At 33.7% G+C, this 27478-nt stretch overlaps 1 protein-coding gene across 3 annotated transcripts in view; it reads right to left on the bottom strand.

The window, feature by feature from the left end:
- Positions 1-6692: 6692 nt before the first annotated feature.
- Positions 6693-27478, bottom strand: part of LOC124363228 (protein transport protein Sec31A) — a 47771-nt gene continuing 26985 nt past the window's right edge. For 2 of the 3 annotated variants that reach the window (XM_046818395.1, XM_046818396.1), the window contains 11 exons: positions 26285-26435; positions 25012-25151; positions 23540-23683; positions 21731-21823; positions 18840-19350; positions 18383-18688; positions 18059-18150; positions 12108-12188; positions 10797-11036; positions 7864-7935; positions 6693-6959 (listed from right to left, as the gene is read on the bottom strand). In XM_046818395.1, coding sequence (XP_046674351.1) covers positions 6771-6959; positions 7864-7935; positions 10797-11036; positions 12108-12188; positions 18059-18150; positions 18383-18688; positions 18840-19350; positions 21731-21823; positions 23540-23683; positions 25012-25151; positions 26285-26435 — 2019 coding nt within the window. In that variant the 3' untranslated portion in view covers positions 6693-6770. Of the gene's footprint in view, positions 6960-7863; positions 7936-10796; positions 11037-12107; positions 12189-14873; positions 14947-18058; positions 18151-18382; positions 18689-18839; positions 19351-21730; positions 21824-23539; positions 23684-25011; positions 25152-26284; positions 26436-27478 lie in introns of those variants that run through there. The other variant, XR_006922530.1, reaches the window with a different exon arrangement.

Genomic DNA, 27478 nt, shown 5'->3' with positions numbered 1-27478 from the left:
GCTGTTAAACACTGTTTTTCAAATGTAATAGGCTTTGTGTATAATCACATCTCAAGTAAATAGTTGGTTCTAAACAATTACTTGCTTTATTACAAACAATTAATTTGTTCTATTTATTGTTTCAATAAAATTACTGTGTAATTTCCATATTAATCAAATTTAATATTAATATGTTGTTTTAGATGTCCTTGATAAATTATATACACATATTGTCAAATCCTGAAATTTAGTTTAAGACTAAATAAATTCTTTTCTTTTATTTGCGTGTCTACCGGCCTATTTTCTAATATAATTAAATTAATATTTCGAACCACTTGATACATATAATAGCAAATTTCTTAAATCGTGCTAGAAACTCTTTTTTAACGTTAAAGCGATTTTTTGACGTGACAACGTCTTAAATTAGGTTGCGGTTCGGAGTCACTCATGAAAAAGTGTAACGCCCGGTAACGTTACGATGCCCGTCCAGTGGGTCCGCCGCACGGGATTCGCACGGGATAAAGCAGATAACTGTGGGTCCGCCGCACGGGATAAAGCAGATAACTATGTTTATTCGTGAAAATGTGGAGTGCTTAGATTCGTCATTTACAACAACTACAACAATAAAGGTAAATAATTGTACACTGATATTTCATTATCGTAAACTATGATTGATTGATTAATTGTTAGATTGACACAAAAGTTGAGAAACTGAGTTTATAGGTTATGTCATACTATTGACAAATGTTGATAGTGTTAAGTAAATTATTAGTTTAAATCACTCTGCAATCAATCGTAATTCAGTCGATTGAGAAGAAACAGCGCGTATTGCTAGTCAAACATTTAAAATAACAAATTATAACCTCTAATCTGTCATAACAGTGCGACCAAACAAACGAACTAAACCGACCAATCACCACGCGCGGAGTTAGAATTTAACTGTGTTTAGCAAGAATTTCAAATTCCAATTTTAGTAAATGTTTTATTCAACTTTACCATTTACAATAACAAATTTTAATTAATTTCAAATTATGTGCAATGTTTTAGTAAACAAAATATATTTCTATAGTTAAAATTTGTGCAATTCTTATTTTCATTCAATTCCTTGTTCCTATTGTGCAATTTAATAATATTCATATCAATAAATATTCTACCGAGAAAAAGACGTTGTCACGTAAAATCTTCGCCCGTAAAACCGACTTTACAGGCAACCATAATTTTTATTCTTTAAGTTCTTTGTGTACTATACATATCTTTTGTTTTAATTTTTGCAATTTAATATGGCTAATGAAACAATCAAGCTATTAACCTATAAATGGTCAACGGCTGTAATAAAAATAAGGTTGACAACCATCCAGGCAGCGGTTAATGAACTTGCCAATCAAGATGGTCCCTCAGTGCTGCGAACTTTAGCTAACTATCTCACTGAAAGCAAGTAGTAGTGGTGGGAATAACTGGATGAAAATAACTGGTTAGTTCGGTTATTTTATTTTAACCGATTAGTCGGTTATTTTTGCTGCATCCAGTTAAATTAGTCTATAGACTAATTTTTCTACCGACTAATTTTTCTATAAGTTAACTGATTGTGCAGACTTAGTCTGTACTTGAATTAGTCGGTGATTCTAATCGGTTATTTTAAATTAGTCTTTAGATAAGTTTTTCTACCGACTAATTTTTTCTATAAGTTAACTGGTTGTGAAGACTTAGTCTATATTTGAATTAATCGTTGATTCTGATCGGTTATTTTAAATTAGTCTTTAGATTAGTTTTTTCTACCGACTAATTTTTCTATAAGTTAACTGGTTGTGAGACTTAGTCTATATTTGAATTAATCGTTGATTCTGATCGGTTATTTTAAATTAGTCTTTAGATTAGTGTTTCTACCGACTAATTTTTCTATAAGTTAACTGATTGTGCAGACTTAGTCCTGTACTTGAATTAATCGTTGATTCTGATCGGTTATTTTAAATTAGTCTTTAGATAAGTTTTTCTACCGACTAATTTTTCTATAAGTTAACTGGTTGTGAAGACTTAGTCTATATTTGAATTAATCGTTGATTCTGATCGGTTATTTTGAAATTAGTCTTTAGATAAGTTTTTCTACCGTCTAATTTTTCTATAAGTTAACTGGTTGTGAAGGACTTAGTCTATATTTGAATTAATCGTTGATTCTGATCGGTTATTTTAAATTAGTCTTTAGATTAGTTTTTATACCGAATGATTTTCTGTAAGTTAACTGGTTGTGCAGACAGTCTATACTTGAATTGCTCGTTTATTATAATAAGTTATTTTTATTACTGAAATATCGTTCTTTAGCGATTAACTTTCGTGATTCGTAATTAAAATAAATTATAATTTTGCAATTTGAACGGTAATTATCTTGTAGTGTTATAAATGATATATGATAATATATCATTTTAAAATGTTATGACTATAACGTATGCACAGAAAAAAGTAATAATACAATTACAGAATTTCGTTTTCAATTACGGTTCTGCCAGTGAGGGTTTGCTTGGGATTTTTTGATTGTATATTAAGGTCCGAACTCAGACCGGGTTTTCGTACAATTTCTTCCGGAGCCAGTCACACGTCTATATGAAGGGACTGTGTCTGGTGGGGGGACACGACGGGGCCCGACCGAATATCTTTACCAGGGCTCGCCAAAGCTAAGTACGGCCATGAGTAAATTGGCCGCGCCGCGCCGAGTACCTGTCCTCAACAGGAATGGTTCATTCCCCCACCACCCCATCCCTAAAATGTGGATTGAATTTAAAAGGTAATCGGTTATTCATTCGACTAAAATAACCGATTAACGACAAAAATAACTGACTGGTTAGTCGGTTATAAAATCCATTCGGTTATCCCATCACTAGCAAGTAGATACGCAGTGAATTCAAAGAAAATCTCGTACGCGTCATAGAACATACTGATGATGAGTCAAAGGCAAATTTAAGCCAAGTTGAAATGGCGGGAAATATAAATGATTGTGTTTGTCCAAACTTCCAGTGCTATTGAACCACTTTTAGCTCCAATTAAACAATCACCGTTGCCTCTCACTGCAACGCGCAATGAAGTGCCCCAGCATATTCTACTTTTAGCACTCGTTAGACTCCCGAAATTGGAGCTGCGTAACTTTGGTGGCGAACTCACCAAATGGACGTTTAACATAAATTTATACAACAGTACTATATACATCGCAATGCGTCACTCTCCAATGTAGTAAAGATGCAATATCTTCTCTCCACGCTCAGTGATGAACAGCTGACGTTTGTTCAATCTCTCAACTTGACTGCTGCAGATTATACCATTCCGTATGACCTATTCTGTGATCGTTATCACAATCCTCGTCGTTTGACAGCTCTCCACTTATATCACATCGTGGATTTGCCGGAAATCTCACACAAACTCAACAAAAACAATGAGATCTTTCTTGAACTTAGTCTTTGATCACACTCAAGCCCTCAAGGCTCTTGAATGTGACTACTTCTGTCTATCCTCTTGCTCTCTGCGATGACGCTTCGCAAAATGGATAATAGGTTAAGGAAGAGTCTCTAGCTTTATCATGCACGTGTCGGCAACGAACCTCATGCTCTACCCGACACTCAATGAATAATAACATTTTTAAATGAGGATTGCTCTCATTATGGGGGTGCTAGTTTACATCACGCTTCTAGCTCTATGAAGGCCCAACATAGTGAATTATTCCCATCAAAATTCAAAAAGGTTTGAGTTTTCCCCTGAAAAATGGGACTCCAGGGACAAACCCGTAGCTCAACCTACTACACCTCCTTTACCTAAACATCCATGTTTTGCATGTGGTAAAAATGACCACAAAATCTATAAATGTAAAGCGTTTAAAGCTAAAACTCCTCAAGAACGGCAACAGCTTATAAAAAGAGAACAACGTTGTGTGTTGTGTTCAGGAAATCACAATGTAAATCCTAGTCAACGTGCTCAAGTTATCCCCAAAGTTTGTTACATTTTCAAACAAAGCTGTCTCAAGAGACTAGGCCCTCTAATGCCTCCAACAACGCTTCTACCCAAACAAAAATACATCCGTGGTAATAGAATCTCAATATCAACCCTCTGCTGGTCATGTTGCAATTCTTCTAGGCACCACATTAGTGCAACTAACCTCACCACTCGGCATCACTCATGTTTTCAGAGCACTGTTTGACTCTGGGAGTATGTGTGACTTTACCTCCGAGCACACTGCTCATCTTCTGTGTTACTCCTCGCTTCAGCTTCTCTCACCAAATTATGGGTATAGCTCAAACACCAACCCATACAAAAGGCATGCTATATTTAGATGTCAAAATCCTCTCCAGCCATGCCTAGACTGCTCAACATCCTTCCAACATATTGGATTCACGAAGGTGCTTTCTGAGACTACTTAGAAAGAGGGGACAGCTCCTAGCACAGGTTTTGATCAAATAAAACTGTAGTCATAACAGCAACATCTTTTATATAGTTATTGAAACAACTGATAAAGCAGAAAAGACATTAGGGATATTTGTGGATATGCGTTAAGGCTTTTGATAGCGTTAATTCATAAAATTATTCTTTCCAAATTAAAAATTATTGCAACAAAAAATTGTTGCCTACAAATCTTTTGAATCCTTCATATCAAAATGGAAACAATAGGTTGAAATAATACATTTTATAAGAAATAAAAAAATTAAGATCTACAGTTTTTCAAACAGTGTCATTTGCTGTTCCTCAAGCTTCTATTCTGGGCTCAATTTTGTGACTTTGTTATATCAACAATATACCAAAATTATTTGATAGTTTATAGGTCCATACAACATGGTTTGAAGAATTCTAAATAAATGGGATAAAAAAAAGTTATGATCCATAAAAATTATTTGAATTCACACAATTACATAATTGTATTAATCAGTAATAAAACCAACTGTAAATGGGTTTAAACAATTTTTTTTTTAAATTTTGGGAACAGATTGGTAGATACTTTAAAGGAGAACCAGTTTTATTTTGCTTTTATAATACAGAAAATTCAAGTTTTAAAATCTTAATATATAAAACAGTTACATACAATAATAATAATCTATCTGTCTAAGTAAATATTTAAATTGTAAATAGCTTATAACAAAACATACATATAACAAAACAATTTAAAGAAATATAACTAAAAACTAACACATATAAACAAAGTGAACAAAACAATAAAACATAACATAACAATTTATCAACATTTGAAAAGTAAAAATAATTAATGATAAAAATTTAGATCAAGATAAAACAAGGTTGATTTCTTCATTATCTAAAAGAATTAAAAATAAAATTAATTTATGAGTATTACTGCAGAGATCAAATCAATATTAAAAGAAAAATTTAAAACACAATATTGTAACACAACTAAGAAACTTCCTTGCGCTGATAATAAAAATATTAACACCACCATTAGAATTAATAAACATCTGAATTATTAATAAAGAAAAATTATAATGATAAATAGTATTACATCTAAGAACAAAAAACATAATTTGGTGTCTTGAGTTAAAATTTGGAATATAAAAAAGACACATTCTGAAATGTGAAAGAACTATCAACCATGTAAATCATGAGGAAACATCAAACTTTAAATTATCCTTCTACCAGACAATTTACAAAAGACGAAACAAATTTCTTAAATAATACTCGTATGTTGGAATATTGCTATCGTAAATGTAAGTATCATCAATTGAATTCTCATGTATTACGGAACGAGAGCGTCGATTGCCAAGCAAACTAAGATGTTGGGTTTTGTTTCAAAGTTGGTGATACTACAGGTTCAAATCCTGTCTTTGACCATAGTACTTTTTATCGGTACTGTCAACCTTATATTGTATTGACTCTTCTTATTCTGATTGATAAGATCTTCACACAGGACAGTGGCCCTTAAGGACAGGCAGAATAAGGTTTAAAAGAATATTGGTCTCTCCTTTTTTTTTTAAAAAAAAAGAAAAAATACTAGAATGGATTTCTCATAGTTAAACAGTATTTGGGTCTGACTTTTTGTAGATTATGTTCATATTGTTGACAAAGTACTCTATGCATTTATCAAATTTAATTTTAAAGTGTAAATCTTAAATTTCTAGTTTAACGTCATTTATTCAATAGTTCATGTTTAATGTAAGATAATTTAACTTGTACCATGTAATAGGTCCCTGTCGTCAAATCAGTAAACAGTATTTTAAAATAAAATATCATGGTAACTATGTCAAAATCTATGAAAAATTTTCATAGGCTTCATTTAACCTACATTTTTTTTTCAATCCTGAAAAAATATTCAAAGAGAAATCACTCCATTCAATTTTAAAGTACAGAGCGACTAAAATGATTGTATATAATTCTACATGGTAGGTCTTTTTGCTTTTCATTTACACAAATCAGCGATTTAATAATACTTTTTTTGAGGATATTCAAATTTTAGTATTACTGTTCAATGTTAACATATTTTTCAAACCGATAAGAGCTACCATTGTAAAATCCTAAGACAACACAGGCAAAAATACTAACCTAATATGTTATGAAAATTACTGATAATGTTGAAAAAGATCAATTTATCACAACGTGGAAAAATTCTTATTACATCGTTAACATTGAAAGATATATCAGATGCACTGTAGGTACACGATTGGCCTATCCTCATCCAGACCAGTCTTATAACCCCCCTCAAACTCAAATGAGAGGTAAGTAAACATATACGTAAGTAATCAATAAAATATTTTTATTTATAATTTACAAATAATGATTATATATCTTTACAGATGATAAAGTATGACATAATACTATTGTAAATAGACACCCAACTGAAGGGCTAACTGGATGAGCACCTTGAGGCCTGGCATGAAGGCACAGATCTGTGAGAAGTCGTGCCCGGAGATGAGTTGTGTGTGTAGCTGCAAGGCATTCATGTAGTCGCCTCTCTGTACCAGTTGTACCAACTGATGCAAGCTGGTCAAAGTCGTGCCCGAAAACTGCCACAGACATAACCTCATATAAATAAACACATATGCGAGTCTGGCCTGAGGAGCTGTGAGTGTGGGTCTGGTGAAAGGATGAATGTGTGCATGTATGTGTTAGTTTTTTTTATTACTTGTATTACCAGTATAATTACTTGTATAAAATATTTAATAATTGTTTCTAGTTTAATTAATCAATAGTAGTAGTATTATTTGTACGAATTTTTCGTCTTTCTGCATGTTACATGTATTTGTATATAGTCCATTTATAAATATAATAACTAAAATAATTCATTTTGTTTGTTTGTTTCGTTTAGTTGTTTTTATATTTAATTAATAATGTAATTAAGAAAGTCTTATCAGTTAATTAATTTTACTAGATTTGTTAATTTATATATTAGCTAAATTTAATTGTAGTATATACAGTCAATTTTTTAAAATTATCGTTTATATGTGTTTAATGTAAGAAAGGGTGATGTGACCCCTAGCTTTTGCCTGTTAAATAAAGAATTTTTCATTTTGTTTAATTTTATCAACAATTTCTGAGAATTAAATTTTAATATTTTACAATATTTAATTCATGAATATAGACATTTTGCTTAAAAAACATTGAATTAACTCTATATTTAATTAACATTAAAAACATATATGGGGAGGAACATAAAAGTGAACTAGGAAGGAATCAATGACTTATAAGAGGGAAAAGGATAAAAATTAATATCTACTATACAATCAAGTTATAAAAATATGATAAAGCAAGATTTTAACAGTAATGGAAATAAGTATAAATAATTCCCTAGATGAAAAAGAAAGAAAGAAACACTTCTTTATGAAGGCAATTTTAAGAATAATAAAGTAATTTGAGAAGTTTGTTATTCAAAATAACAGCACGGTTATAAATGAAAATAACCTCTCTCACCTTGTTTTCTCTCAGCCCGTCATAGAGTACTTCCAGCTTTCTTGCTACATCTTCAAGTTTTCTCTTCAATTGCTGAAATAACAATTTTTCACATTATTCACTTATAAAGAATTATAATATCAATAATTGTATTAAAATATTTATACAATCTATGTTTGGGAGATTGTATTAATTCTAAAAATATTTAAAAATCTCTATAAAAAGGTATGGTTCCATGTTTAACCCCTCCCACGCCATAGACGGATATATTAGAATGATAGACTTTGACCAAAATGCCAAATACAGTTATATCCGATATTATAGATTATGTCTCTTGGAGAGTTTTTTAGTTCACAAAAGGCTTTTGAAATGCCCGATGCACGCTCCGTGCTTATCGCAGTTGCCAAGGAAGTATTTATAAACAACCTTCACTCAGCGGCAAGGGGAGGGGAGCAATCTTTGTCTAACTTTGACCACCTGCTCGTCAGTTCTGCGTCTCCTACAGAGCCATAACCAAACATATCCGTGGCGTGTATTACTGCTTTCTCGGTTGTCAAGAGTGTGAGTCTACTACATATCTCGTTATTATTCTTCATCGTTTGGTAGTGTTGTTACGGGAAAATTCTTTTACTTGTTATGGCGTTATAGGAAAGTTAATGGATTTATTAGTGGTGTGCGAAGGGTTAAATTATAATGTCCGGCTTGGACTTCCTAAGATTTCAGTTGTGGACTCATTTAAAGTAGATATGCCTACTCATTTTTATTTTCTCACATACAAAGTATAGGCAAAGGTACTACGATTATAATTATTAGCTAACAACTCCTACTATAGGATCTCTCCCCCATCCAGAGTAAGAATAAATGTTTGGAAAATATCCATCAGTGTATGTATATATACACTTTTCCAATAAGATTAAATAACACTGAACACCAAAAATTACTTTACATAAAATAAGCAAATTAATCTTATTTTGGAGCATAAGTTATAATTAAATTCCAAAAATAAAATTATTAACCAATAAAGAATAAAATCAATTAATAATTTTTAATTAAATTAATTATTATTAATTAATAATAATAATTATATAAATTAATTAAATATGAATAATAATTTTATTATTATTTATATATCTATTGTGTGATTCAAATCCATAATCAGGGATGCTACTGGTCAGGGAAAAAAAACAGGACTGGAAATCAGGGAAAAGTCAGGGAATCCGGTCTCAAGTCAGGGAATTTCGACGTTGGTCAGGGAAAAATATAAAATCCCTTTACACAAATAAACTCTGTAATTTCTATGTGCTACTAATTACTTATGGTGCAGTGTTCTAAAGTACAGGGTGGCGCATAGAAACGGGAAATTTTGATGTTGTTGTTGGTACACCTGTAAGTCTCGTAGGAGCGGGGGACGGAAGTCATGTCGCCAAGTAGGAACGGTCATTTAGTTGAGATGGAGTAGTGGAGTGGTGCGGAGGATGCCTTTGCCGTGAGAGTGTATTACAAAAAATGGCGACAGTGTAACAACTGCACGAGTGTTCCGACACCATTATGAGTTTCCTACTTGCAGTCGAGTTCCTTCTTCACAAGCCATATCATCATGGGTTTGGAATTTTGAAGAGACTGGTTCGGCCTTAAAGAAAAAACCTCCTGGGCGTATAGTGACTGTTCGAATCTCAGACAATGTTGATGCAGTGCGAGTCGCAGTGGAAAGGAGTCCACATAATTCTGTACGAAAAATCGCCTCATCATTGCGATTTGAGCGTCGGAGTGTGCAAAGAATATTCCACGGCCTGCAGCTTTATCCTTACAAGCTTCAGATTGTTCAAGCTCTAAAACCAAATGGCGGTGAGTTACGCTTACAATTTTGTAAACAACTACTGACTGAAATCATTGAGGACGCAAATTCCCTCGCAAATCTTTGGATGTCTGATGAGGCCCATTTTCATTTAAATGGACATGTCAATAAGCAGAACATGCGTTACTGGGCTCACAGAAATCCCAGAGAACTTCATCAACGTCCGCTACACAGCCTTAAAGTTACTGTATGGTGTGCAGTGTCTTGTCGAGGGATAATTGGACCTTACTTCTTTGAGGATGTTAATGGTTCCACTGCAACGGTCACATCTGAACGTTACATTCATATGCTGGAGCCATCTTTTCCAGATATTGACATTCAGCAAATCTGGTTTCAACAGGATGGAGCCACCTCACACACTGCCAATCTGTCAATGGCAGCACTGAGGCGTTTGTTTTGGGAGCGCATAATTTAAAGGAACGCTAACGTCATTTGGCCTCCATGGTCTCCAGACCTCTCAGTATGCGACTTCTTTCTATAGGGACATCTAAAGAGCATTGTGTACCAGACTAGCCCATGAAATCTTCTTGAGCTCAAGACTCAGATTGAAGAACACGTCGCCAACATCCCAGAGAACACATTGTGTCGCACAATGATAAGTTTTCTAAATCGATTGAATGAATGTGTTGGGCGCATTGGACAGCACTTAACTGATGTTATTTAAAAAAAAGGTACTTTAACTTTATTGTTATTTCCAATATTTCTCATGTAATTTCCACTCTTGCCTAACACATTTTAAGCATTAAAAACTTTGTAGTACAATTCATTGGTTTAATATGATTATTTAAAAATTTCCCATTTCTCTGCGCCACCCTGTATTTTACTTCTGTGTTGTAAAAGATCATTTAAGTCAATCTTTTTGTACGTATTAAACTGTGTTCACTTTATTTTTTGCTTTTTTATATTTGCCACCCTGTTAGCCTCAACACCACTTTTTTCCACCCATTAATTGCCAAAAACCCTGGGGATTGCGTCGAAAAAAGTCAGGGAATAATGAAAAATTTGGTCTGGAAATCAGGGAAAAGTCAGGGAATTTCATTATTGGACTCCTGTAGCAACCCTGATAATAAAATCAATTATGATTGAAAAAATTACTTACTGGATTATTTGCAGCACATATGCATTTGTTGCAGAGTTCATCAAAAACAGTCTGCAAGTACATATGCTCCTCGGGCAATGGTGGCTTGGGGCGGGGGGGTTCCACAGCCTTGGCTACGGGGGGAGCAGGGGGAGGGGCTGCTTGAGTCGGGGGCATGACTTGATGGGTGGGGAAGTTGTACCCTGGGTGAGATTCCCCTTCCCCACCAACTCCTTGCTGAACTGAGATCGGAGGGACTCCCTGTACATAACAAACACCAGGTGATCAGTGGACACAATTTATAACCTTTGTTATATAACGCGTTTTGGTGCTAATATAACATTGTAAAAGGTAGCATATTATAGATTGAGTTCCCTCAAGATCTTTTGATAGTGATATATAACATTGAATACAATCCTTATGTCAGTTTGTCTGTGGGAAATGGACAAAATGTGAAAAATTAAATTGTAATTTTAATTAGAAAATTGAAATTGAAATACTTAATAAAAGAGAGATTCAGACCCCTGCCTACAGTATAAAAGGAACTGGGAGTGCCGATGGCCGAGCGGTCTAAGACGTTGGACTTGAGTCTGAGCTAGAGATAGCGCAGGTTCAAATCCTGTCAGTGACTGTTGCACTTTTTATCCGTACCATCGACCTTGTACTGTATCGACTCTCCCATTTATTCTGTTTGATAAAATCCTTGCACAGGCCAGTGGCTCATGAGGACTGACAGAATAAGGTTTAAAAGGGGATCGACCTCTCCTTTAAATATAAAAAATTGAAAAAAAAAACAACAGTTTAGTACATAGGTCAAGTTGTTTTTGATACAAGTATTTTGAAATCTTTATTTAAATCATCGAATATAAATCTTGCCTTGGAGCTACCATCATTTTCATTTATAACATCAGATAAGGCTTTGAACTATTTAATTGTGCTAGGACTTTCTCAAGATGTCAAACAGTGTTCCATACAGATCTTTCATACCGGTTCTCTGATTGAAGCCAACACACAATAGAAAAATCACAATTAATTGTTATGTTTAAGTAAGACACAATTTAAACCCCCTTTTTTAAAACGAATTCCTTCGGACCCTGCTTGATTGCACACCTGATGGCATGAGAGAAGCCATCATTCAAGAATTGAGATTGTTACTTCTGAGAAACTTTGATCACAAATACACAAATCTATAAATGTTGGTTGTGTTGGAGTAGTTTTGTTTCAACACAATCTAACGTCAATATGAAAGGTTAATTGGTTTTTAAGAGGAATCACACAAAGTACGTTTGAAAATGTTGTTACAAGAATGAGGACAAGATTACAAAATCTTACCTGTAGAGGCATCTCCTGAGAGGGAACGGCAAACAGAGGATGTGTTATCGGTGGAGGAGGCGGCTGTTGAACATCTTTAATCTGAAAAACAAGTCAGTTGAATTTTTATACTATAAACTATTGATAGATTTTTATAGACACTGTTCAAGTAGTCCATAGTTTGGTGAAATCAGTTTGAATTGCTTAAAGCAACAATAAAAAAATTGAGTAAGATCACTTTGTATAGAAAATTTGGATAGTTCGTTCATGTATTCACATAATATTTTAAAAGAACACATTAAATGTTCAATGTGAAATATATCAATCTATTCAGCCTTTTACCAACTGAGTATGGAAATAATGAAATATTATCCATATGTTCTCCACTTCCAAGTCATCTTATAATAAATTATCACTTAGAGAAAGAAAAACCCAATGAAAATCAAGTAAGAAGGTAGATAAAATATATCTGGACTATTTAAGTAAAATATGTAGATAATTAATAAAAATTTAATATAAAAAAGTGTCTGATAAATTTATTTAAAATTTAAAACAGAAAAAAATTCTATAGAATATAAATAATTCAACTAAAACAATTTTGTCTCGACTAATAAAGTATTAAAAATATGTATAAATTAACTGTGAAAACTGAACAGTTTCAAAAATGTCTGATAAATTAATTAATACTACTGAGTAACAAAAATTAAAAATTCAACTATAGAGAGTGTGGTTAGAGCATAACTAGCTGCCTTGCCACAGCATTTTGTCAGGCAAATTCCAAATAAATTTAAGATGCTTTGTTTTGCTACACAGCAGAGGATGAATGTACCTAATTCTTAAATTCCAAATCTTCTTAATCTCTGAGATGTTACCTTTAATTTTAAACTTGTCTGCCTCGAAGTACAAGTTTAGCTATTTGAACCTCACTACTTTCTAACAAGAAAACATCTCCTTTCAGAATTAACTGAGTATACAGTGGAATGTCGTTTGCTAATTTTCAATGGAGTTTACTGCTATGAAAAAGTTATATTGGAAACCTTGCAATGTTATGTTTTTAGTTCTATAAATTCATGTTACAATGGTGCATTAATTTGGTTCTAATATTATAAACATTTACCATGAAGAGGTTGTTGACTAAAATCCAACACTTTTATAACTGTTAACTACAATCTCTGTGTCTGAGTTGTTAACAGCATCCCTCTCTCTTTCTGTGCACACAGAACACATAATATAGTTGTTAACCATAATGTTATGATTGTTATGTAAAATCCATCACTGTGTTATTGGTGTTAACTATAATCTCTCTCTGTTTGGGCTGTTCAGAGCAACCCCCCTCTCTCTGTTTTTGTTGTTAACTTTAATCTATTGCTGTGTTATGGTTGTTAACTTACAATCCATTTCTGTCTCATGGTTATTAACTACAATTCCTATTTGTGCTATGGTTGTTAACTTCAAATACATCTCTGTGTTACTGTTGTTAACTTACAATCCATCTTTGTATTATAGTTGTTAACAATTAATTGGTGTTATGGTTGTTAACTACATTCCATCGCTGTGTTATAGTTGTTAACTTAAATCTATCTCTGTGTTATGTTTGTTAACTTACAGTTCATTTCTCTATGTTATGGTTGTTAACTACAATCTCTGTGTTATAATTCATAACTTACAATCCACGTGTCATGGTTATTAACTACAATTCCTATTTGTGCTATGGTTGTTAACTAAAATACATCTCTGTGTTATGGTTGTTAACTTACAATCCATTGCTGTGTTACTGTTGTTAACTTACAATCTATCACTGTGTTATGTTTGTTAACTTGCAGTTCATTTGTCTATGTTATGGTTGTTACTTTTCAAATCCATCTCTTTTATGGTTATTAAGTACAATTCCTCTTTGTGCTATGGTTGTTAACTACAATCTATCACTGTGTTATAGTTGTTAACAATTAATTGGAGTTATGGTTGTTAACTACAATCTCTGTGTTAAGGTTGATCACTGAATCCTTTTCTCTAATTGTGCTTTGGTTGTTGACAACAATCCATCATTGTGTTTTGGTTAATAACTACAATTCCTCTTAGTATCATGGATATTAACTAATATCCATAACTGGATTATGGTTTTTAACTACAATTCCTCTTTTTGTTATGGTTGTTATCTTATATTCATCACTGGGTTATGGTTGTTAACTACAACTGTTAAAGTTTTACAGACTTGCTGTGAACTTGTAACATGCAGATATAAATCAATGACTTAAATTCGAAATTATTATTAATTGAGATATCAACCTGTCAACATTTCACTGTATCATGTTTCTTCCACAGGCATATTAAAAACTATAAAACTTGTAAATGATTTAATTTGAAAACATCTGAGGTTATTATTTATAATAGTAGTAAATCAAACTGTCAACATTTACTCTATAACTTTTCTGTCACAGACATGCAAAGATTTTATGAAACAAATGGTTACAATTGCACTTTGTAGCACTTCATCAGTTTAAATTAAGGTAATACAATAAATGTTTATATTTATTATAATCTAAAACATTTTTGAAACTGCTCATAGATCCTAACAGAATACTAATAAATTACAAACAGGAGTAACACAAGGAAAACAGGGGTTTTCATTAAAAAAAAAAAAAAAAAAAAAAAAAAAAAAAAAAAAAATAGCTCTAAGACAAAAACAAAATACGTAATCTAACAATCTGGCACTCCAACACGTTATGGTGGGAGAAAGACAGTTAGAGTCACACTGTGTTCATGCATGGTGCAGCATGACACGAATACCTTGTTATGTGCCAACATGTGGCCCCAGCGACGTGTGCCTGCGTGTTCGGGCCGACATACAGCCCCCCGTCAACTGCCGCACACAACCCATTAGAGCGCCTTACACTCAATAGTTCATTTGTGGTAGGGACAGTCAATTGAGTGATTAATACATTGATGGGTTTCTAACCCGTACCATCATTGTATGATAATAATTTATATGAGAGGAAGACTATTGAAGTCACAAAACATAAATAAAAAGTCAAAGAATGGTTAAATATTTTGTATAATTTGACAGCTTCTAATAGTAAATCTTGGTGATCGTTTTGAACATGATCAGTTAATTTTAGATATAGGCTAGATAATTGTACGGAGAGATAGACAAAGGAAGACGTCATGATAATTTTAATACACTGATGTGGCAGTTATTTAAGTCTCTGCAGACCTGGTTACAGCAATTAATTTTGGTGAAAATGTAGAAGTTTGGTTATACAGCAATAAATTTTTTGGTTTATGGTACAGCAATGAAATTCGAAACCTTATTTAAAATAAATGTTCTATATTGTTTTATACGAAAGTTAAATAACGAAACAAATGATTTATGTATTTACATACAAAACTTTATTAAAAATATTAAACAAGATAATGTTTTTAACAGTTTTTAAATGTGATTTAGTATTTTTTAATTGTTGATAAAGGTTTTTACAGAGGGAAAAATAGTTAAATACATATCTAAAAAATTTCTAATACATATCAAACAAAAATCTGAAAATATACACCAATGTGTTTTTTCAATTATTCCATGGAATAGTCAGTGACTATTTTTTTTATGAAAAAAATCGTAATTCACACACTGAATACAAAAATAGTCATCAAACTTTTTTCATAGAAGTATATTTTTCTATAGTAATTTACTACACTATAAAAAGCCTTGAAACAATTTTCAAGGTGCAGTGGCATTTGGAATTGTTCACAAGTAAATCAATCTCACTTATCACAAAACACAATAACTGTACAAAACCTCAACTTCACAATCACACAGTTTTCACGATCCATCACTATACACAATATAAACAAACTGTCAGACAATACAGTGTACAGCAGAGCTGCCAACTGGTGACAAGCAAAACAGACAATAAAAATTAACAAAAATAAGGTTAGCCACGCTCACGCAAATTAAATATTTCAGTTTTTTTATGCATCCAAAATTTAGTAAGGGATATCCCAATGAAATCTAGTGATATACGAAGAACTAAATGAGCAGTAAAATGTCAAATGCAGAAAACGTAACTGGCGCAAGACTCGGCGCCAGCGTATGTGTATACTCCAAGGTGTACAGCTGTACATTATGTTATAATCTAGACTAGAAGAAAATTTTTTGCTACAAACCAATCTCAAAGAATTTACTGTGTAAAAATTTACAGCCTTATGGCAGTAAAAAAATTATAAAAATTTAAAGGTAGTTCAAATTTCCTTTTTACAAAAATATTATACTTTTGCAGTATAATTTTGCACTGTTTTGATATTTTTCAGCATCCTTGAATATTAACCCTAATATAGTTAAGGCTGCTTTTTGCAGTAATAAAAATCCTTTAGGGCTTGCAGTGCTCATTGGCTATATGAGTATAACCGGTTCTTCTATAAATAGCGAAATGATCCCAGGAGGGTTCAGTTCTGGTTGGTTTATACCTGCCAGTAGAAACTATACTGGGTACAGCAAAAACCGATGTTACACTTAAATCTGGGCAACCCAGTGAATGTCCCGGAGTATAACATTATAACTTTACTCTGTTATAATATAATTTTCATTCTTTAAGATTAATTTTTAGTTATATGTGTAGTTTTATATATAATTCTGCATTACCTAGCTGCATACAGACAGATGGTTGTTGTATGATCTGTGATCGCTCATCTTGTCACCGATTGGCTGGAGCAATACAACATACCCCCATAGACAGAATTGGAAATAGCAAGGTGTGGGCCGTAGCATATCTTAGCCCTCTTAGTCTTGAGTCACTCTAGAGTTTGTCTCATACCTGGAGTTATTTATTTTGGCTGAGCACATTGAGTCGCTTGCCTCTAAAATGATTCACTAAATCTTGTATTTTTATGAGGTGTGTGGCTTCGTCCCTCTTGTACGGTGTTTAAATGTTGTGTTGTGGGTTTTCCATTTTACCACGCTCTCCTAAACCACACTGACAAGGGACTCTTAGTTCACTGCCTGACTGTATAGTTTGAACTCTAAACTATTCTCAATTGTCCAGATAGTGTGTCGACCCTGTGACAATCCGTTCATGAGAAGGTGAATCTTACTCTTGTACTGCGCTGTGTGACAGATGAAGACAACTTCGGAGAGTTTGGCAGTCCTATATTATTTAACCTTTCTTCATTTGTATACCTTCTATCCTACCAAAAAAGTTTATTATCCCTTCCCACGCCATAGACGGATATATTCCAATGATAGACTTTGACCGAAACACCAAACATGATTATATCTGAAATTATAAATTGTGTCCCTTGGAGTTTTTTTAGTTTTAGCCTTCAGAACGGCAGGTGCACACTCCTTGCTTATCACGGTTGTCTAGAAAGTATTTTTAGACAACCTACATTCCGCAGCAGGGGGAGGGGGGATCGCCCTTTGTCTAGCTCCGTCCCCCTGCTTCTCTGTTTTGTGTGTCCTACAGAGCCATAACCAAATATATTCGTTGGCTGCCCAGATGATAAAATAATATGATAGACCTTATCTACGAAACCTTAGATACGAAAATGCTCTAATATAATTAGTAGTTTATACAATTTTTTTAGTTTTATTAGATTGCACCATGAATTTGAATGTAGATCAAATTAACAATATGTTAAATAGTTATTTTTAGATTTTTATGAATAACTACGCTAATTTGAACTAAAATGTCCTGTTTTATATTTTTTTTGCGTTTATTTCTTACAGCATATTTATAATATAAATTAGCATTTAACTCTAAAAAAAGATATATTGTTATAAATGTCTTGGCTTTAAAGGAAGATTTTGGAATTCATTAGTGGCGTACAAAGGGTTAATTCGTTTAAACACTATTCATTTTTGTCGTCCGAGCCTGATTTAAGTCTCTAACTTATTCATTTTGGTCCATTACTATTAGCCAAATTGTTGTAATTTATTAACTTATTGAAATAAATACAGATATAATTTCTAATTATGCTAGAGTTACCTGGGTTCTTGCAGAGCCTGAGAGTGCTGGGGGGTCGTTCCACCCTGGCGCAGCAGTTGCCTTGGGCACAAACTGTTGCGGGGGGAAATGCTCTGAAAAATGTCAATTATAACCTCAACTTTGAAATAAGAACATTTCTTAAGTATACTGATACAGAACAAACAAGCAGTTTAATCTGGAACTTTAAAAGCAAAGAAAATATCACAGCTTAGTAAATGGTATTTGTGTGCTGAAAAAGTAAAATTACATTATAATGTGGTTTTCAGGAAAGTATCGACTTTGAGATATAACCTACAATATATACTATCGTGTCAATCACAATACCTGGTTGGCTTGTGATGGGTGGTAGAGAAGATGGAGGGTTGAACACTTGTGATTGAGGTGCCATATTGTTGTACATTTGTGGCTGCGGCTGTGGTGGAAGACTATTGTAGGACTGCTGCTGTGGCTGCGGAGGCAGGTTGTTGTACGCAGGCTGGGCGAACGATTGTGGCTGCGGAGGCATCGCGTTGTAGGGGAGTGGGGCAGATTGTGGCACGTACGGATTACTGTTGAACTGTGTGTTGGATGGGCTCCTAAAAGAAGATCCACCGCCTACGGATGGATCCACCACATATTTACGTGCACTGCCTGCAAGATTATTACATCAGAATCACAGCATGAAACTTTGATTTTCTATTATGGTACGATATAATTCCTCTAATGTAAAGACCATATGCAACACTTCAACAAGTAAAACTATATTTACAAATTCTTAGATTAAAAATTTGAGTGACTCTACCTCCGAGAGAAGGACTTGGATTGCCCCTGTGTGAGAAGGCAGATGGAGTGACTGAAGGTGGAGGAGGAACTGTCTCGGAGTTGAAGTGTACAGGGGTCCGTGACACAGGAGGGGGAGGAGGTAGACTTGAAGGCTGATAGGATTTTTGGGACGGCAGGGGAGGAGCGAAGGCAGACGAAACTGGAGTGAAATTAGCTGGAGGTCCAGTGGGAAAGGAGGGTTGTGGTTGTGGGGGAAATAGCGGCTGTGATGTAGGAAAGGAGGGAGGGGTGTTGGGTGGTGGAAAGTTCGACATGGGAGAAGCAAAGTTCGCAGGAGCGGACGATTGGAAAGAGGAGACAAGAGGATTGCTGATAGAAGGTTTGCGGGAAGGGGTAGCTGCAGGCATGGAGTACGTAGGAGCCGGCGCAGAGTTCGGGAACGCGGATGAGGACAGAGGGGGCTGATGGTAGGAGGGGGGTTGTTGCTGCTGCTTCACTGCCTTCCCATAGTGCCCCGTCTGCATGGTGTTCTGGAAATAGAAAAATATCTAAATCAGAATCAGAAACATCTCTATTCAAAATTTACACATGGTGTACATGAATGGTGTCAAGAATATAAAAACAATATATATTTTTAAATACATAAGTGGGTCTTTGTGAAGTCCACAATAAATCCATAAAAAATTATAAATATAAACAATATTAATTATGAATCATTTAGATAAATATGAAATAAAAGGGCAACAAAAATAAATACAATCTTTATCTATTATAAATTTCAAAAAATCAGAGAAGGAATATAATGGTAAGTTGGTTAGGTAATTCCGCAATTTAATTTGAAAAATTTTAGTCTCTTCCGTTAATTTTAAGTAATTTGGAGTATACTAAAGAATTTTAGACCCATTTATTTTGGCTTTTTACAATGGAATTGCAAATTATGACAATCTATAATCATATTATTTCTATTTCGGGTATTATAGTCGTGAATTTCCCCACAAGTACTAATGTTACTTACACGATTTTTGACTGACAGTACAGTGCTATAGATATATACACTATAAACTGTCATTATTCTTAATCGAGGGAAATGCGTTTTAACTGATTCATTTCATTGAAATTTTAGAATAATACGGATTGTTTTTTTTTTATTATGATTAAAATTGAATCAAAATTTTTTGCCGACGTAGATCCATATAAAGAATAACGAATGTAATATGTGAATGATCATAATAAAGAATTAACAATCGAATGAACTTGTATAGCTAACTGAAATAAAATCCTTAACTATCAAAAATTGATTATTCGTGAAAGGATTCTTGTGTCACTATTATACAAATGAAATAAAACAAAAGCAAATAAGCTCGTGTCTGGAAGGCCAGACCCATAAATGAACATGACCTATTGACAAATAATAACAGACTGGTGACTTTCCAAAAATGAGCAATGAAGAAGTTCCCCATAAAAACTTTTGTACGCCAAAAAATAAAATTGTCTAGTTATAACTAAAACGCATGGCTACTATTTACATCCAAATCCGATATGTTTCAATTTGATTTAAAGTACTATATATTACATGGATGAAAAGATGAGGCTGCTTAAAAAGAGGATGTTATTACAGGCCGATGGAATTTTCAGCTTTTAAATCTCATCAAATCAAAATTACGTTGTGTTGCTTCTACCTCATGAACAGACTGTTGGATCCGGGATATACAATATTGGATTAAACAACAACAGTAAGTGCAGTAATATACATAATAATGTATAAAACAATGTATATGTATAATTTCAATAAACATTGAATTACAAAAAGCACTTGCTCCGCTGGGATGGAGTCAATTATAATAAAATATGACTGTATTTATATTCAGAGTACAATATTTTTTAAACAAAACCAAAAGAAAATTTACAACTATAACAAAGAATGATATAGAAAGTTGAGGTTTGCAACTACTTTTAAGGGTGTGGACAGCTTTGACGTAATCATGGCAAAATGCCTTGGCCAGACTCCTCCTCTCCTAAAGATTCACCTTGACCCATCATACCAGCATCAGCTACTCAACTAGAGCTGAGCCTGGCCAGAGAAAATTAATCCTAACATCGCCTCAGATCCATCATGTTATATGTTTAGAAAACAAAATCCACAACTAAAGTTGTTTATAAGAAATAGAGATACCCAACACTAAAATATTTAACCCTCTCCCACTCGCAAGGCATGAATCGGCACGGCCACAATATAGCCACTGCAGCCTAAACGGTACAGATCGGCACACACACTGCTTTATCTACTAGAGCCGATAACTGCTGCTCTCGAGTAGCAATAGTTTGTACTACTACGGGTTGTTTGCTATCAGGAGACCATTTACTTTACTTTAAAAGTAGATTTATTCTATTATTTTGCTATTTATATTAGTTGTGCGGAAATAATGGCGGGTTGTAGTCGTACACTTCGTGACAGTGAAATCGATCTCGTTATTAGTAGTGATTGCGACGATTCAAGTGAGTGTAGTGATGTACCAGAGCTTTGTGAAGTGGTTAGTGGCATTGAGGATGTAGTTCGGAGTGATCACAGTGGCAGGGGCAGTGACGGCGAGCCAGACAATGACCTTCACCAAGTAACTGTGCAACAAACAACCCGGCGCCCAGCTGTCCGTGTGCCCCCTCCATGGTCTCGTACAATCAACTTCATTGAACCAATATATAGTAAAATAATTAATATATATAATTATAGTTAATTACAATGACAGAACGTATGTAAGTTCAGACGCCGCGTATTTTGACCGAGCCCAACCGGCAGAGCGAATTAATTGAGGTTAGAAGCACCGTGAGCGCCTGGAAACAATGGGAGCGGGAGAGGGTTAATTAAGATTATGTGTTTATTCAAATTTGCTTTGGTTTTATTGAATATCTGACCTTATACTGGACATTCTGCTGTACATGAGAAGCAGGATATGGCTTCTGTCCACTCGCCACGTACAACCTTTCTCGCAGTTCCTCGATATCTTCCTGTAAAATTATATATTCATAATATAGTGGAGACTGAATACCAGAAAATGGGTACAGTACAATTAAACACATATTTATAATGTTTTAACCCTTTTACAACGACAATTTTTGTAATTTTTCCAGTAAATCTTTTTGAAGTGACTACTTTTTTCATAGCGTGTACTGAAGAAGATAAAGGTGAAAATACAAACCTTTTATAAATACATTATAAGTACAGTAATAATAAATAATAATAATATATATATATATATATATATATATACAAGTTTTTTTTAAAGAATACCACATTTATTGGCTGATCAATATTATTTCTATATATATTATCTTATTATTTTACAATAATGACAATGTGACAGACTTCGTCTTTACAACCTCATCGACTCACCATGACTACCAAGAAGCCATCTTATGCAGGTGCAAAATTTTACAATCTCCTACCAAGACACCTCAAGAGTATAACAAGAGAGTCAGTGTTGAAGAGGAATCTCAGTGCATGGCTTGCTGACAGGACGTTTTACTCCATCGAGGAATTTTTAAACTGGACATGACATTTTTATCTTGATCTATGTTTTAAACTAGATAAAATGTTTACATACATATTGACACATATTCTGTACTCGATGTATATGAATAAAGTTCTCTTTGATTGATTGATTGAATAACATTGTCATTGAATAGTGATATTTGTTTTCAGTTAGTTTATTATAAGAACAAAAAATAATTTTGCTGTAGGAAAAAACATTTGTCAGTTTCTTACTTTATTTTATATAAGAGTACAAAATACAATGTTGATTTGTTGGAAAATAAGGATAATACACAAATGCACAACACAATTGCCTGTCTGATGACACAGCTGGAGTGACGTGATGTGACAGCTGTTATGCGATAAAGAAGATGTAGATTACATATTACCAACATGGCTGCATAAAATATTTGCAGAAAGGTCATAGGATTTACGAGGCATATCCAGAAAGTAAGTGTACTGAGGCTTTCATGGCCAAGAAGATTATTTTTCAACAATTAAGCTACACAACAGTGTAGCATCAAATTGTTCAAAAGCTGGCAGTCTCAACAAAATATCGATCACTGTTGGTCATATTGGTCATTGGTTTCAGCAAATCATAATAAAGCTCACCCTCTTTCAACTCAACTGTACAGACAGATGCATATTATTAGCAGTTTCGGCTTAACATCTGTTGAGTGAAGATGGCTCTCTTGAAATCGATTGTTGTTAACCGTTTCATCTGTTGATTGTTTGATTAGATTAGTTGCTGTCTGAAATGGTGTCGTGGCAAGATAGCATTCTGTCTTCTGCGAGTTTTAATACCTTTGTGGAGAACATACTCAATGAAGTATGACAATAATATTTTGAATGAAAGTAGTGATGAAGAAATTTAAGAAAATTATGTGACAAGACCTAACCTTCAAACTTGGCAGTGGACAAGGTAAACAGATGATCCACATAATTTAAAACTTAAAATATAAGGTAATACAATACAATTTTAACATGTTATATGATAGTTTAATATTTTTTTATTGATCTTAAACACCTACACAATGTTTTCCAATGAAAAATGAACAATTACTTCAGTGGTATTGAGGATAAAAATATTTGAACTTAAATTGGTACTCAGTGGGTTAATATTATACTGTGGCCAACACGGTTTGCAATTAGAATATGAAAACAGCGGCCTACATAGATTCGTAGTGTGTTACCTGTTGTGAAGAAGTCAGGTAAGCGAGGGCAGTGTTGAAGTCACCCTGGGAAGCTAACAGCTTGGCGTAGCGGTCTAGCAAGTAGGCTGTTCCATTGTCTTGGACATCTCCCCTCTTGGCTACCAATACCAGTTCTACCAATTCCTACAAACAACATTCTCATTATACAAAATCAAATATCATAATTAAAAAAAATGCTGAAGCCCTTCAGGAAGAAGGTACACTAAGCATGCACTATAATTTAGAGTTGCCTTTCTAGAGTTTTATTTCTGATCCGTAAATTAAAAATGTCATTGGATGTCTAAATCATTTAGATTTAGTGATCCAAGCTTATTATGAATTTTTTCATTTACGTTTACTTTATGGTGTAACTCTTTGGGGTAATTCCAGTGGAGCACAAGAAGTTTCCATGTGGCAAAAACATCAGGTGTATAAAATATCTGGGGATAGAGATTCATGTCAAACTATATTTCCTGAGCTTAAAATACTCACATCACCTAGTCTCACATTTTCTACAGTCTCACCCATGTCAAGGAAAACTTAAATACTTTTATTTCAAGAGGTTCAATCCACTGTTACAACACCATCTAGCACATCTGTTAGATGTAAGATATGCTAGATTGAGTAAAACCCAAAAGTCTTTTAGCTTTGTTTGTATGGAACTTTTTAATAAATTGCCCTTAAACATTACAAACCTTCCAATTAACGCTTTTAAAACAAAAATTAAAAATTGGTTGATTAGCCAAGCATTTTGTAATGTAACTGAATTTGAAAATGGGAATTTCTCTTCTGTAAAATTTTAATGCAAGATGTTATATGTAAAAATGTGTTTCTTACTTGAATGTTTATATTATTTATTTGTGTTTAATTTATTTATATGTTTTTTTTTAACTTAAGACACATATTGTTATATATTTTAAATGTAGATATTGCAATTATTAATTTTTGTTGACTATAAATGCATTTTATTTGAACCATTTAATTTTACACGTAACCTTTAATACCTGAGATTATGGCTACACCAAAGCTAAGTGTAAGTTTGACTATGTGTATTGCAACCACTGTTGGTTAGTGAAAATAAACACATTTCATTTTATTTATATTTCTTACTTATTTTGGGGTACTGTTTCTCCATATATTTAAACATTGTTTATTATTTAATAGTTTTTTACAGTTTTCTAAACCGAAGCTTTTGTGGTGTCCATTTTAAGCACTGATATTTATGTTTTTAGCGACGCTAGTACGCACTTTACTCGTGGAGCAGACAGAAATGTCTGTGCTGATCAGATGAGCTGAGCATACGCGCAGCGACATTTGTCCACTGCGCAACCAAGGTCTGTGTCATGTCTGGGTAATCATATACCTACTTTCAAGTAGACAGTAAAACAAGCAACACTAATCTATCGATATCTACTTCCAAGATAGTTAAAAAAGCAACAAACACCCACTTGCCTGCAAGTATTGACACTGACCTGTAAGGCTTCTGTAGAGAGGTCTGAAGCTATCCTATTCTGTATTAGGTGTCCCAGCTGACCTGCGGCTACGAAGCAGATCTCAGAGTTCCTGCGACTGTCCATCCCTCCCTCCCTCTCCAACCGGTCTCCCAGCCTCTCTGTGGACAGTCACAAAATCTAACATAGTAGTACCATGGTCATTTTCAACTTAAGACAGAAAATATTAATTATATTATCGAAACAACATCATTTTTCATGAGAGAAAATAGATAATACCTGCCTGTATATAACTGTATATACCAGGGTATCACATAACTCTCTGGACAAAGGTATACCACGTTATTGCTCAGGTCAAGACAAACGTATTTCACCATATGAACATGGGTCTCCGATGCTTAGTTTCCCCATTTGTCTATCTGTATACATTTTTTTTATAAAAAAATAAATATCTTAAAGTAATAAATTATACTATACCAAATTTGGCTCAAATTTTGACAATAACAAGACCAGTTACTAAAAAAATATATCATTAAATTAGCTTTAGTATTTTCAAAATGGCGACCACTAAAATGTTTAGACTTTGAATATCTTAATTTCGTCTTTGATTTTTAATTAATTTCAATGAGCTGCCATTTTGTACTGGGTTGGGATAGAAAGCTCTAGTTTCCACTGTTCTTCTTCATCAAGACCTTTCAAATGAGGTGTCACTTAATGGGTCTTTACATTTAAAAATTTTGAGCTGCCTGCGCCAACCCCCCCCAAAATCCCATTTTGGGGAAATGGGCAAAGTTGTAACAGTGACTAAAAGGTTCACTTCTATTTCCTAGAAAAGCGTCCCTAGTTCCATCCCTCCATCTTTATCCAGCAAAACCTAAACAGAGTGTATCCATACTTTTCACTCACACTGTATATTACACAAGTTATAGCCCTACAGTGACTGTTGGGAGACACACCACACACTGCTAGTATAACCTTTGATAGCGAACGTGTTAACACTCTTTGAATAATATAGGAACTTAAATCCTCTCTCAATTTGATATTAAGGTACTTTGGTTTTACCTGGAGACCACTTTGCCCCTATCTACTATTTGTTATATATGAGCAGGTATAATATACACACACACGTATTACGAATTAAAAAAGTAAAAATTTATGAGCGCTCACGTAATGGCGCTACCGAAGCCTGATCATGGCTAAAAATAGTAAACTCCCAACAATACCAAAGTACTGAAAATAACTCATAATCAATACGTCTTGACATCAAATCGGTGTAGGTGACGTAACCACTCACCACAAAGTGATGGCAGTTGGTGGTCACTGGCGTAGGTCAGGATAGCTGCCAACGCCTCGGCCCAGCTGCTCAGGTCACAACAGGATACGACCTGATTCCAGTCCTTTGTCACGACGGCAGACAGCAGGTGGCTCAGGTAGCTCTGGTTTTGCTGCACATATTTTTTATTTATTTATTATTCACAAATTTACAAAACTCATCTCAAATGTTTAACAAGTTGTCAATTATGAATTGTCCAATTAAAAAACTGGACACAAAATACTTTTAAAAAATCACCCAATTAAAACTTCCTTTTCACATTGCACAACTACACAAAGGATATCCTCTTTTATAAACTTTAGAACAAAATAGAGGGGGGGTCCTGACTTTTTATTCACCTTATAGATTCAACCTGAGCGAGTGTTGAAATTGATTTTGACACATTACAGAGTATTTCTTTAAATGGCCTGTAATTCTGGGATTGATAAATTTTAACTGGAATGTGTGTCACACCAAGAATAAATCAATAACCAGTGCTATTCTTTATCATTGTTGCATCTACAATGTGTGACAAGGCATGCGGATACAGTGGTAAGGCCCACCTATGCATATGACATGATACGTGTACACTGCACCAACCAGTATAGGTAGTTAAAAAAAATGCTTTTCTTATTTTTTTTCTTTGATTTTAAATTAATTTCAATGAGCTGCCATTTTATACTGGGTTGGGATAGAAAACTCTAGTTTCCACTATTCTTCATCAAGACTTTTCAAATGAGATGTCACTTAATGGGTATATACATTATTTAAAAATTTTGAGCTGCCCACGCCATCCCCCCCCATGAATTTTAGTTAAATTCATATTCGAAATATATGAATTTAGTTAGTTCAATTGCGAAATATTTAATGAAATATTTCGCAATTGATCTGGTATTTAACCCTTTGAATGCCAATGTCCAATTTTACTGGACGTTTGGAAAAAAAATCAATAAAAATCGAAAAATTTATATTTTTAAACTAATATGATATTAAATTATTCATGAAGAATTTTTCTTTTCTAAATAAATTGTTATAGTACACTTCCGATCAATTGACTTCAATTGAGTTCTTTATTGAAAAATACTTGGCACTCAAAGTAACATATATTTCTTAAATATCTAAAGTAACAAGACAAATTAAAATTATTATTTGAGATACTTAGATGTGAATACACCC

Source organism: Homalodisca vitripennis, chromosome 5 (assembly GCF_021130785.1).
Source record: "Homalodisca vitripennis isolate AUS2020 chromosome 5, UT_GWSS_2.1, whole genome shotgun sequence".
Lineage (NCBI taxonomy): Eukaryota > Metazoa > Arthropoda > Insecta > Hemiptera > Cicadellidae > Homalodisca > Homalodisca vitripennis.
The sequence above is the reverse complement of the archived record's forward strand: the minus strand, read 5'-3'. Positions and strand labels throughout refer to the sequence as shown.